At 37.0% G+C, this 11,810-nt stretch overlaps 1 protein-coding gene across 1 annotated transcript; it reads right to left on the minus strand.

Moving 5' to 3' along the window:
- Window positions 1–678: 678 nt before the first annotated feature.
- Window positions 679–1,620, minus strand: LOC307047821 (WD repeat-containing protein 82-like; the record flags this gene model as incomplete). Its single annotated transcript, XM_079696505.1, has 1 exon — window positions 679–1,620. One exon carries the CDS (start codon window positions 1,618–1,620, stop codon window positions 679–681), a length of 942 nt encoding a protein of 313 aa, XP_079552631.1.
- Window positions 1,621–11,810: the final 10,190 nt, after the last annotated feature.

An 11,810-nucleotide genomic window follows, 5' to 3' on the forward strand; every position in this document is an offset into this window, starting at 1 on the left:
TTTCCCCACTAGCAGCTAGGTACTCTTGGACAAGTCAAACATAACCTTGTTGAGCCTGTTTCTGGATCTGCAGGGAGGCTTCCTGGCAAGCAAGGTCTTTCTGTATCTGTCCCTTTCTGACCCTAAGATATATGGAGACTTATTTCTGTAAATATTTGGCACCTAAGTAACATGGTGGTTGTGGATAATGCCACAATGACACAGGGAGAACCAGTAACAAGACATGCAGGGTGAGAGCAAGGGGCACTGAGCTGCCCTAGCATCTCAAAACCAGAACTGTGGCTTCCCACGCATTTATGGGGGTGGGCAAAGGGATGTGCCGAATTAACAACCTCACCGACTCCTCAGCAGCAAATACATTCAAAACTGAAGGTGTCTTGAGGGCCCCACTTTACCCTAGTCACGAGTCTGGTCACTCCTCTGGAGGAGCTCGGTGCAGTGACAGCTGGAAAATCTGAGTCCCAATTGAATCTGCCGCACCAAGAGTCCTTTTGAAGAAGCTTGGCAAAGTAATTTTTTTCTTTTGAGCAAATGTACAGCACATCCTTGGGAAGGCCATGTGGAAGGATGCTCTCCAGCCCAGTCAAATGATCCAATCTCACTATTATCGTAGTTCCCTCTGAGTTTTTTCCTACTGGCCACCCTCGCTGTACAGAAAACAGCCAAGCACTATGCAGGTCAGTCATCAATGGTGGGCAACCAGAAGGCCATGTTGGAACAAGCACTGGCAAAGGTCATGAACTTGGGGTTGAACTGCAAACAGGTAATGGGGCCTGTGTGTTTGCCATCCAACACAGCTACTTTTATACCAGTCTCTCCATTCCAGACATGGATCTTGCCATCCTCTGAACCAATCATAATAAACTGTGAGTCTGGAGTAAACGAGGCCTCCAGTGTGACGGCTTTGCTGTTGGCATAACCCCCAAACGTATGCATCACCACTCCCTTGAATGCATCGATCAGACAGATGAAGCTGCCATTGGTGGAGATGAGGATGAGTCTGCCATCATTGCTGAACTTAAGTCCTGTCCACTCACAAGTCCGATCATACTGCATCTTAAATGTCACAAATGGCCCCTTATCAAAACAGCGAAGATCATAAAGTTTGACCATTTCCGAATTGACACCTGCAGCAAAAATTAATCCTTCTGGATCAAAAGAACAAACTGGCTTGCCCTGTAAGTGCAAGAGACCCTGGCAGTTAGGAGACCGGAGATCCCAGAGCCGAATGGTCTTATCAAGAGACCCAGAAATGAAAATGTCATCCACAGGTGACATGGACAAGGCCACCACCCTTTTGCTATGTCCAGGAAAGTATTTGATGTATTTGTTGTCATGCAAGGACAGGTAACGGATAGTATCATCTATTTTGTTAGAGCTGTAAACGACCGTGTCTGCTGCAAGAGTGTATCTGATGAGGTCCACGCCATATTTCTTACTGTACAGGGTTCTCTTTGGTTTGCCCTCCTGGCAGTCATAGAGCACGATGGAGTCGTCGTCGCTGCTCGAGATGACCGTCTTGCCGTTGGGGCTGAAGTCCAAGCAGTTAATCTTGTCCGAGTTCTCGCAGAACACCCTGGCGACGCGGAAGCTCCGCAGCACGCTGTCAGTCACCTTCATGGCGGTGGCTACTGGTGGCGGGGGCGGCGAATAGCCGGGGCGGAGCCTGGCCAACGGTCAGGCTGCCGAGGGGCGGAGCCGGGCGGGGTGGGCGCGGCGCCGCGCTGGTGGCGGGCTGGAGAGCGGCCGACAGTTGGACCGCCTCCTCCTCTTCCGCCTCCTGCTTGCGCAGCACTCTTCTGCCGGGACTATGGGGTCTCACAGACCCGTCCTCCTCACAGTCACCTCAGGGCCGACCGGCGCGGCACCAGTTCATTGTGTCCGCCATCTTGAGGCGACCGCACTATAGTTCTTGAAATAAGTATACTAATTTTCCAAAGGATATGGAGTATAAAATATATACATCATTGTATTACACACATTTTAGAGAGCTCACCACTAAAATTAGTTTGTCTATGATAATATAGATAGTGACAGAGTGACACGGTGCAAATTTGATTACAGGTTTAACTCCAAGTCTAGCATTTTTACTATTATAGCTCAATTTTGAGAGGAAAATATGTCATGAAAACACTTCCATGAAGCATTTGCAAAATAGAAACAAGCTGAGTATAAAGTTCACCATGCAATATCAACTCACTTTAGGAATTCTTGTTTGTATATCCAAATGAGTTGCTTAATAGTTAACTGTGGTAGAAATAAAACTTGGATACATTTAAATTCTTCCTCTTAAATGACTTATATACACAAAAACTCCTGACATGTCTTTAAAGCTCTATAGTATATGGGAAAAGAAATTTCAAAATTATGTGACAAGAAAAAAAAAATCACACCTCAAGCAAATGATTCCTGTAGGTCATTCACCCTATGAGTTTGTTTTCAAATAATAGACTTTAAATGGTAGGTGAAAATATCTTTGGATGATTTAAGTTTTTTACCAAGTATTATTTAGGACAGATAAAAAGATTCTTACCCAAGCTTCAGGAAGTCTTGTTTTAAAAATAATACATCCTCTTTAAATTCTGAATTGAATTCAGAAATGAAACTATGAAGATATGAATAAATAAGTCTACGTGATTATGCATTACTACAGGGTTATATAATTAATGGCCTGGGATGGACTGGAGTATATCTGATCAAGCTTTCTGCGTTTGTGCAATAATGTAGATTTTTGTGATGGCATTACTACTCTTTGTCCCTCTGCCACTATGTCCTGTGTTTCCTTTTCTAATTCTTCCTTCTCTGCCCTTGCCACACTATTGCAAGTCTCCTCCCCAAAGCCCCCACCACTCTCAATAATTTGTATCTTGGCATCCTTATCCAGTCACATAATTTTCATTACTATTTATATGTTGATTATTCCAAAGCTATACGCAGGTTTCATGCCCTGGTTTCCCCCTCTATCTGAAAGTAGAGTGTGCCTAAGAAATCTTGCATAAGTCAAAAAAGCATAAAGTGAAGAAGCACTTACTTTAGGACACCTCTTGCTAAAGGATGCACAAAATAAATAGAAATAAATCACAGATGCTCACAGAAACAGTTCAAAACTATGGTGGCCTGATGCATTGCTTATAACTGCTCGCTGCACAATGAATGCTGAATGCTATTTTTGCTTTTTGCCTTTTTTTCATAAATCCTTTTAAGATTTATTTTGGTTAACGAAAACAGGCACTAATGTAGGTCTTTCATAAAAGTCAAGTTGAATAAAGCTAACTTTCAAAAAGCAGGGGATACCTATACCCCATGGTAGAATGTATCCCTAAACTTCAGACTCACAGTGTCTCTGAAATATATTTACCCTGATGCCTTGCAAATATCTCTAACTTTGTGTCTGAAATTATTTTATTTCCTTTCTAACCAAAACTGCTGTTTCTTTTTTCTTCCAAGCCTGCAATCTGGCTTCTAAATCAACTACTCCCTTATATCGTCACAAGCACCAGACGCTCTGTTAATTTTACCACCTTAATACCACAAATCATTTTACTTTTCTCTCACTTCTGTTTCAAGTTTCAATTGTTTTATCTTTTTTTTTTTGGTTATTTATTCACATTTTTAACCAGCTTTGTAAATTTCTATTGGTTTCAGAAATTGTGGATCAATGAAAGCAGAAGGGATAAACCCTTCTGAAAGGTTTAATTTTAATGCTGGCACTCAAATGGGATGCTGGCAGATCACATTTTTCTGAGGAGGCTTGGTTTCAGGCTATGATAGGACTGGTCCATTTCAAGTTTGTGTTTTTTTTTTTCTGAAGTTCCAGTCACCACTCTTTAGGTGGGTGCATAACCACTATGACATGTCAACTTTAAGTCCAGTGTATTTACTAAAGTTCATCAAGCTTGGCTGGGTCTGAACTCTCACTTCTGTCTCCCCAATCCAAGAAGTTTCTGAAAATGGATACTCAGCTCTTTTAGCCTCCCGGCTCTGTGGTCTGCTGGATTTATTGGAATCTTGTCCTGACACATAAGTTAGGAGCTAGCCAATGACATGAAGGGAAATTGGACACACATGTTTAGGCTCATTTCTCTGTAATTTCCTCCTCTCTGGAATAAATGAACACATTTGCTCTCAAGGGAAAAGGGGATGGAACAGAGGCCAGCTTCTCCCCCATTCTCTTCAAATTCAACTATTGAATAAGTCATTCAACTTATCCTAAAGCAGAGAGAGATAAAGTGAAGAGAAAGGCCAATCATGTTACATTAATTGAGTTCTCTCCATAGGGATGGAAGAACAGGAAGTGAAAAGAAGTGCTTCTTTCAGCAGAGCTTATAGTTATGATGCAGGGTGAGCAACGTTATAATGTATATACAGGCCACATATTTTAACACAACTGTCAGGTGTTCAATAGGCCTCACACCACCAAAAGTTTTCTAAGTGGCAAAAGTAAACATTTTTTAACAAAATTGTTAACTTGGGAAATATATTTTTTAATGTATGCCATGTTTCAAAGAGAGCTTGTCAGTATAAACATAAAATATAAAAAACATGGATTTTATTCAACCTATGAGTCCAAAATACTAGTTTGGACTAGATGCACTTTGGATGCATAGCTGAAATGAAAAAAAGTGAAATAATTTGCCAAATGCATTTACTCTGGGACAACTAAACTGAAGTTATTTTTCTCGAGCAATTTGATATTACAATGGATGTCTTAGAAATTATACATGAGAAACAATACATGAGTGATGACTAGGAGTGGGTTACACTCAACAAGACAGCAAAGTAAGACAATTTTGATGGTCAAAAGTGTACTTGAAACTAAAAGTAGTGTTGTAGAAATAAGGAAATTTCTCTGTATAACTGTTTGAAATTGGCTTGTTCATATATTCAACATTTATCGAACACCTCCTTTATGACAGGCACTAAACCAGGTACTGGGAATTGAAGAATACATAATCATTGGTCCTTATTTGTGAAAAATTCTGTTTATATTGTACAGTTATAAAATATTTTATGATAAAACACCATTTACATAATTTTAAAATACAATTCCTTTAGAATTTGTAATTGTGATAATGGTAAGCGTGAATTTAAAAAAATCAATAAACATTTACTTTCATGGTAGTAGAAACAGATTAGGGTATAAGGTAAAATGTTGAAATAACATGAAGAATAAATGTTTCGAAATTTATCAGAGGACAAGTCTACCTAGAGAAGTAACTGTTGGACCTTCAACACCAGGTTTATGCCAGATTTCATCAGTTTATATATCCTCTAGTATATCAATTTTAGACCAAAGGCATGTTGAAGCCTGAATCTGTTTTAATTTAGGGATATTGTGTGGTATCCATATTTTACTCCATGGTGGAGAAAATAATTTTGAGATTAGGCACCAATCCATAAAGACTTTCAAATTCATTCATTTCCATAGTATCCTGCATTGGTCAAAACAAATTATGATTAGAGAGATGCCAATAGTAGGTAAACTCATAGAAAGCATCTTACAGAATAAATAAGAGGTAACAAATCTCTGTAGAAATCAGCTGATAAAGGTCCATTGCAATATATAGAGTGTGTTGCTTAAAGCAAATACAGATAAATCAGAAACTAAGTATCATGTGAATATAGTTATTGAAATGTCCTGTAATTCAAGAATGAAGCATCAGAGGGAGAATTCACTAAGAAGACACAGACAAGAGGATTACTAGAACCAGGGAGAAATACCAAAATTTTCAAGATAAAGAAAACTATGGTATTAGGGGTTGAACAGTGTTATGTAGTCTTGCCTTTGAAATTTCAGTTTTATTTAAATATGCATTTAATAAATACTTATTAATGTCCATTATGTGCCAAGCTGCAATTTAGGACTAAACCAAGTGCTACCTTTAAGAAAATGTCAGTCTAGTAGAAACAATATATTACACACAAAAGTAGCAAGTATTGGTAGAGGAAATGACAGTGGATCTCATTTTTCATTAGGGCTTCAGAAAATGCCCTTGAGAGTGATGAGACAAAGATGAATACTATTGAGTGGGAGTATATAGGGGCATTCACTGAAGCTGGGAAACAGGTAGTGTCAGTCTGTGAAAATCTTGATAGCCAAGTAAAATGTTAGATTCCATTCTTCTCCTAAATATAATAAGAATCCATTTAGAGATTTTAAACAGAAAAGTGTCATGTTCCAATTTATGTTTTAGATTCATTGTTGCTACTAGGTGAAGAACAAATTGGATGGAAGCAAAAGTAAAAGCCAGGAGACCAATTCAAAAGCACAGAGTTGAGCACATATAAGATGATGGCAGCATGTAAGAACTTAGTGGCAGTAGTGTTGGAGAGAAATGGATGGAATAAAGATTCTGGTGGACTCACTGACATTTGTGATGGATTAGTTAGTAAAGAGAGAAAAACGTTGAAAAATGACTCTCAGGTCCCTAGCTTGAACAAGTGAGTGTGTGTTTTTGCCAATTACAGTACTTGGGAACAAAGAAGGAAAAGCAGCTTAGAGTAGGGAGTTTGTTGAAGATTAATCACATTTTGACACAATTTAAGATACATGGAAAATAATCAGTACAGAAATATTCAGTAGGTGGTAGAATACACAGGCTTGACCCATAAGGAGAGGTCAGTGTGCCAATATATGGAGAATTGCCAGAGTTGGTAAGTTGATGATGTACAGTTACGAGATTCTGAACTGGATGCAGACAAAGTCTCATAAGTACATCTTGGATAAGAAAGGAACAATAAAGGATTTTAAGGAACTATCTAAGAATCATGATGAAAACCAGGAAAGTGTGATTTCACAGACAGAGGCACTTTTTATCACCTATTTTCCCAAAGTTCTCAGCACTTTTGATACAGTTCTTTGTTCTTTCTTGGAAAGGTAGGAAAAGATGAAATTAAGCCTACCAGTGGAGGGATTAGTCTTCAGGAGGCTTTAATGAGAAATTATCTGCTTTAGTCCTTTTGGGATGCTATAACAAAATACCAGACTAGGTAGCTTAACAGAAACAAATTTATTTCTCACAGTTCTGGAGGGTGGAAATCCAAGGTCAGGGAGCAAGCATGATCAATGAGGTCTCTTCGGGGTCACAGAGTTCTCCCTGTATCCTCACATAGCGGAAGGGACTAAGGATTTCTCTGGAGCTTCTTTTATAAAACACTAATCCTATTCATGAGGGTTCCATCTTCAAGATTTCAGCACTGCCCAAAGGCCTCATCTACTAATACTATCACCTTTGAGTGTTAGGATTTTAAGGTATGAATTTTGGAGGTACACATTCAGATCATAGCACTACTTCACTGATAACAGATAAAGTGAATGGGTGCTTATGTACGCATGGTATAGACTTAGTAGAGGGAAAATAAATCACAGAGTGGCATCCTTTCTCCCAAGCATCCTTCCTGATTACTTTCGCAACAGCACTCCTTTGAGGAGTAACTTGTCCCCCATTAGGAGATTAAATGGTGTTGTATACCCTCCCTCTGACATCAGAGGCATGGGACTATGTTTTGCATGGTAGTCAAATTACCAAATTCCCCTAGTCATATTCACAGTCCATATCTATAAATTCAGTGATTGTTTTTACTGGTTTTCAAGAAAAATGTGCAAGTTATCTACAAAATTTGGCTGCAATCCATAGCCAGTCAAACTTTCTGCTCTAGTACCCAGTCACTATTTTTTTCCATCTTCCTTCCTGCCTTCTGTTTCAACTTCTGCTCCTTCCTGCTATAGAAACTAAAAGCCTGAACATCATGCCTTTCCTCTTGGGCCTCTCTGATCTTCCTCCCTGAAGAAGGAGGACTCTACTTAGCAAATCTCACATGACACCCTAGATAATGAAGCCCTGGGAGGCCAATACCCTCAAGCATTTAACAATAAATGAATCTAGAGGAAAATAAATGTAGACCCATCCATCAAAGTATTACCTATGCTAATTACAGTCTTCAAAAGCTAGTAATCAGAGTCTGGGATTCAAGTTCTGTGACTGATCGATAGTGGGCAAATACAGTGAAATTTTTATCTGATGTAAGCAACCTAAAATTACATTCTTTTCTACTCACTATCTAGTTAATGCAAGACATGGTGAATTGAGTCCAATGTTGCCAATAGGTAGCAATGAATAAATATGTCCGTTTTTATCAATCCATCATTTAATTCTCACAACAATCTATGAGAAAGGTTTCGTTATTATCCCCTTATACAGATAAGCAAGGTTGAGAAGTTCAGTAACTTGCCCAAAGTTGTCCACCTATTAAGTCAATCATGCTATTTTGAAATCACTCATTAATGATTTATTAATCAGTGATGTGATTAATTACACAATGTTCAGAAAAAATTGGATTAAAACTTAATTCATGCTAAGACAATAGCATAATATATAAGATAATACTCTGATATTAGAATATCAGTTATGATTAATTATATGCTGAGGATAAAATCATGAGGCAGCTGAATTTAGTAAAACATGGATTTTTATTGAATAACAGTCTTTCACTAGGTGAAGTTTGAAAAAAGAAGACCCTTCTTCTTCACCAGTTATTGATGGCCACCAGGAGAGTATTTACATTTGAATTATAGCATGTCAGATTTATCTTCTAAATTGTACAAAAACTGCACATTTTAATTAAGTTTAAAGAGCCCACCAGGAACAATAATATTATATGAGACATGGCCAACAGCATGTTAAGAAACATGGCATTTAGCCACTGTGCCCATTTTTATAGCTACTCAAGAAAAAAGAAAAAGAGCAAAGGTATTATGTTGTAGTATATCTCTTCTTTGGTAATAGATTAATTTTGTCTTTGCATATGCTTTTAAATTATAATGAGCAATAGGTTGCATGCATTCACAGCAAACATATTGAGATTAAATGAATAATAATATTATATTAGCAATAATACTCAGGATGACAATGATTATAATGATTTTATTTGAAGTGAACATAAGGACAGTTAGAAAAAAATTACATAATTTATTTATTATTTTAGCCCAATTTTTTAGCTTAAATACATAATTCTGAGTTCTGTCCATATATGACTAAAATGCATATTGAAAGTTGGTATATTCGGATATTATAATACCAGGGTTGAAAAATGTGGGTCCTCCTGATTCCAGATGGAGGAACAAAATATTTTTTTTCTCTCAGTATATTCTGTAGAACATTTCAAACACTCAAGATTTAGAATAGATAAAGACCATTTAAAATAGTGAATCTTGAATTATTCAGTTATCATTTAATAATTGTCTCATTCATTCCTTTGGTTGTTTATTGATTCAATCAAGAAACAATTATTGTAACAAACTGAATCTAGATATGTTGCTTTTGTCCTGAATAAAGTCAAGTTTTCCTGGGGGAAAATCACACTTCTTAAAAAATATTTCAATCTAGGGAGTTAACTATTAATATACAGAAGTACGAGGTAAAGGAACAATTCAAAAAAAGGAAAATCAATTCTGCCTTGAAAAATCAAGGAAGATATTACAGAGGTAGTGCTTGATATAATAATCAAAATGTGAGTAGGAGTTGAACATATAGCCTAGTATATAGCATGCAAAGAATGTCAAGAAATCTTACACATTGTTCAATTTATCTCAACAAATATATGTTGAATGATTTAAGTCAATAAATATGTATTAAATTTTTATTATCAGGGAATACAAAGGAGAAAAACAACAGTTCTTGCCTTTAAGAAAGTCAATCTGAAAGGTTAACCAAAGAAGTAACCAAATAATTAAAAAATAATTAATTCCTTTAAAAAATTTATTTATTTATGGCTGCATTGGGTCTTTGTTGCTGCACGTGGGCTTTCTCTAATTGCATTGAGCGGGGGCTACTCTTCATTGAGGTGCACGGGCTTCTTATTGCGACGGCTTCTCTTGTTGCAAAGCACGGGCTCTAGACGCCCAGGCTTCAGTAGATCTGGCACGTGGGCTTCAGTAGTTGTGGCTTGTGGGCTCTAGAGCGCAGGCTCAGTAGCTGTGGCACATGAGCTTAGTTGCTCCGCAGCATGTGGGATCTTCCCGGACCAGGGCCCGAACCTGTGTCCCCTGCATTGGCAGGGAGATTCTTAGCCACTGAGCCACTAGGGGAGTCCCAATAATTAATTCTTGAGTTGAAAAAATTACAACCCAAGAGTATGCATAGTATTAAAAAGAAATATTGAAGAAGGAATAATAAAGTCTGCATGTGGCAGGAGTAAGAGAAGGTTATTGAAGGATGAATGTAGATCTCTCCTGTAGGTCAGAGAGCGTGTTCCAGAAGAGTACACAGGAAAGTCATCCAAACTAGAAACAGCATAGTGTGTGTAACTGAATTATTCTATGTTGCTGGAGCATAAAGTATAGGGAAAGGTGCTGAAAGACAAACATATAAATGCTTGCTTAGAATCTCTGAATCATTAGTAAGCTTCCAGGAGTCTCAAAGTTTGAGTGTGTCCCCCCAAGAGTCTGTGCAAGATAATTCATTAGAATGCCTGAAGAAAATAGTTTTCTATTTATATTTATCCCACCTTATTTTCTGTTGGTGTATATTTTATAATTTCTGCAACATAGTAGTTTATGTATATAATTTATAAGTAAATATAAATATCTTGAAGGCAGGTGAAGAGGATGTTGTAGAAGGTAGAGAATCATGCAAAATAGGAAGGTGATAAAATCAAATATTTGTTTTGGAAAGATGCTTTGGAAAACTTAAGGATAAAGAAAAGGAGACTAGTCTGCAGACTAGTAGAGTAATATAGCAGAGCTAGTAAGGTCTGAAGTATTATGGTTTAATAGAGATTGAGACAAAGCATCAGATTCAAGAAATAATGAGGAGGGAAATGTAACATTCCTTGATTAACTGGACGACTAGCTTATTTGTTGACCACATATTAGGGACCATTGCTACATACAGTATGTGTCTCAAATACCTAACTTAATCTCATAACAATGAGGAGGCTGTCATTCTTATCTTACTTATGTGAGAAAAATGCAACTTAAGGAAGTTAAAAAATTTATCAAATGGTACATAGCTGGAAAGTGGCAACACTTCACTTCAAACTCAAGTTAGAAAGGCTCCAGAGTCAAGGTGTTAACCATTTGCCTCTGAAGGAAAAAACCAACGGGGAAAGGGAGAGGCAGGAAGTTGACTGAGGACAGGAGTTGGTGAGAGATGGCGATTTGTGCAAGGTTTCCCATGTGATATGTTGAAGAATGGTGCTGTGGTAATGAAGTACATTGTCCAATTGATAAACATTTTCATTCATTACGTAGTGATTTTCACATGCATCAAACAATCTAGGTCAGTTTAAAATTCTATTTTATTTTAATATGTACATCACCAGCAATTATAATTTCTGTACTTACTTGTATCAATCACTTAGAACCATAAAATAGTCAAGAATTTCATTCAGACTTTAATAATATACAACAGTTGAAAATTGGAAAGAAAAAATTACATTGGGAAGCAAAATATCAACAAAGCAAACAATTAGAAAATAATTTGTAAAAAGTACACTCATATAATAACTTTCAGTTTGGGAGGAAACTTTAATAGTTAATTATAAATATAAATTAATCAAATATATCACAACATACCAAATTAGAATTAGTCCACTGTCATTTTTGAACATAATGCTACAGTTTTTCTTATTTATGAACAACAAGACTAAGTAGAATATTGGAGCTATTTCCATTTGTTTTTATTCTAGATTTTTTCCTTTACATATAAGACAAAATATTAAAAAGAATTCTGAGGTTTAAAAAAGACCACATTGGTAAACTCAGCAATCACTATCTTTTTTTTTTCTTCCTTAAGTAGGTATAATTTTCC

The sequence above is a fragment of the Hyperoodon ampullatus genome (assembly GCF_949752795.1).
Source record: "Hyperoodon ampullatus genome assembly, chromosome: 2".
Classification (NCBI taxonomy): Eukaryota; Metazoa; Chordata; class Mammalia; order Artiodactyla; family Ziphiidae; genus Hyperoodon; species Hyperoodon ampullatus.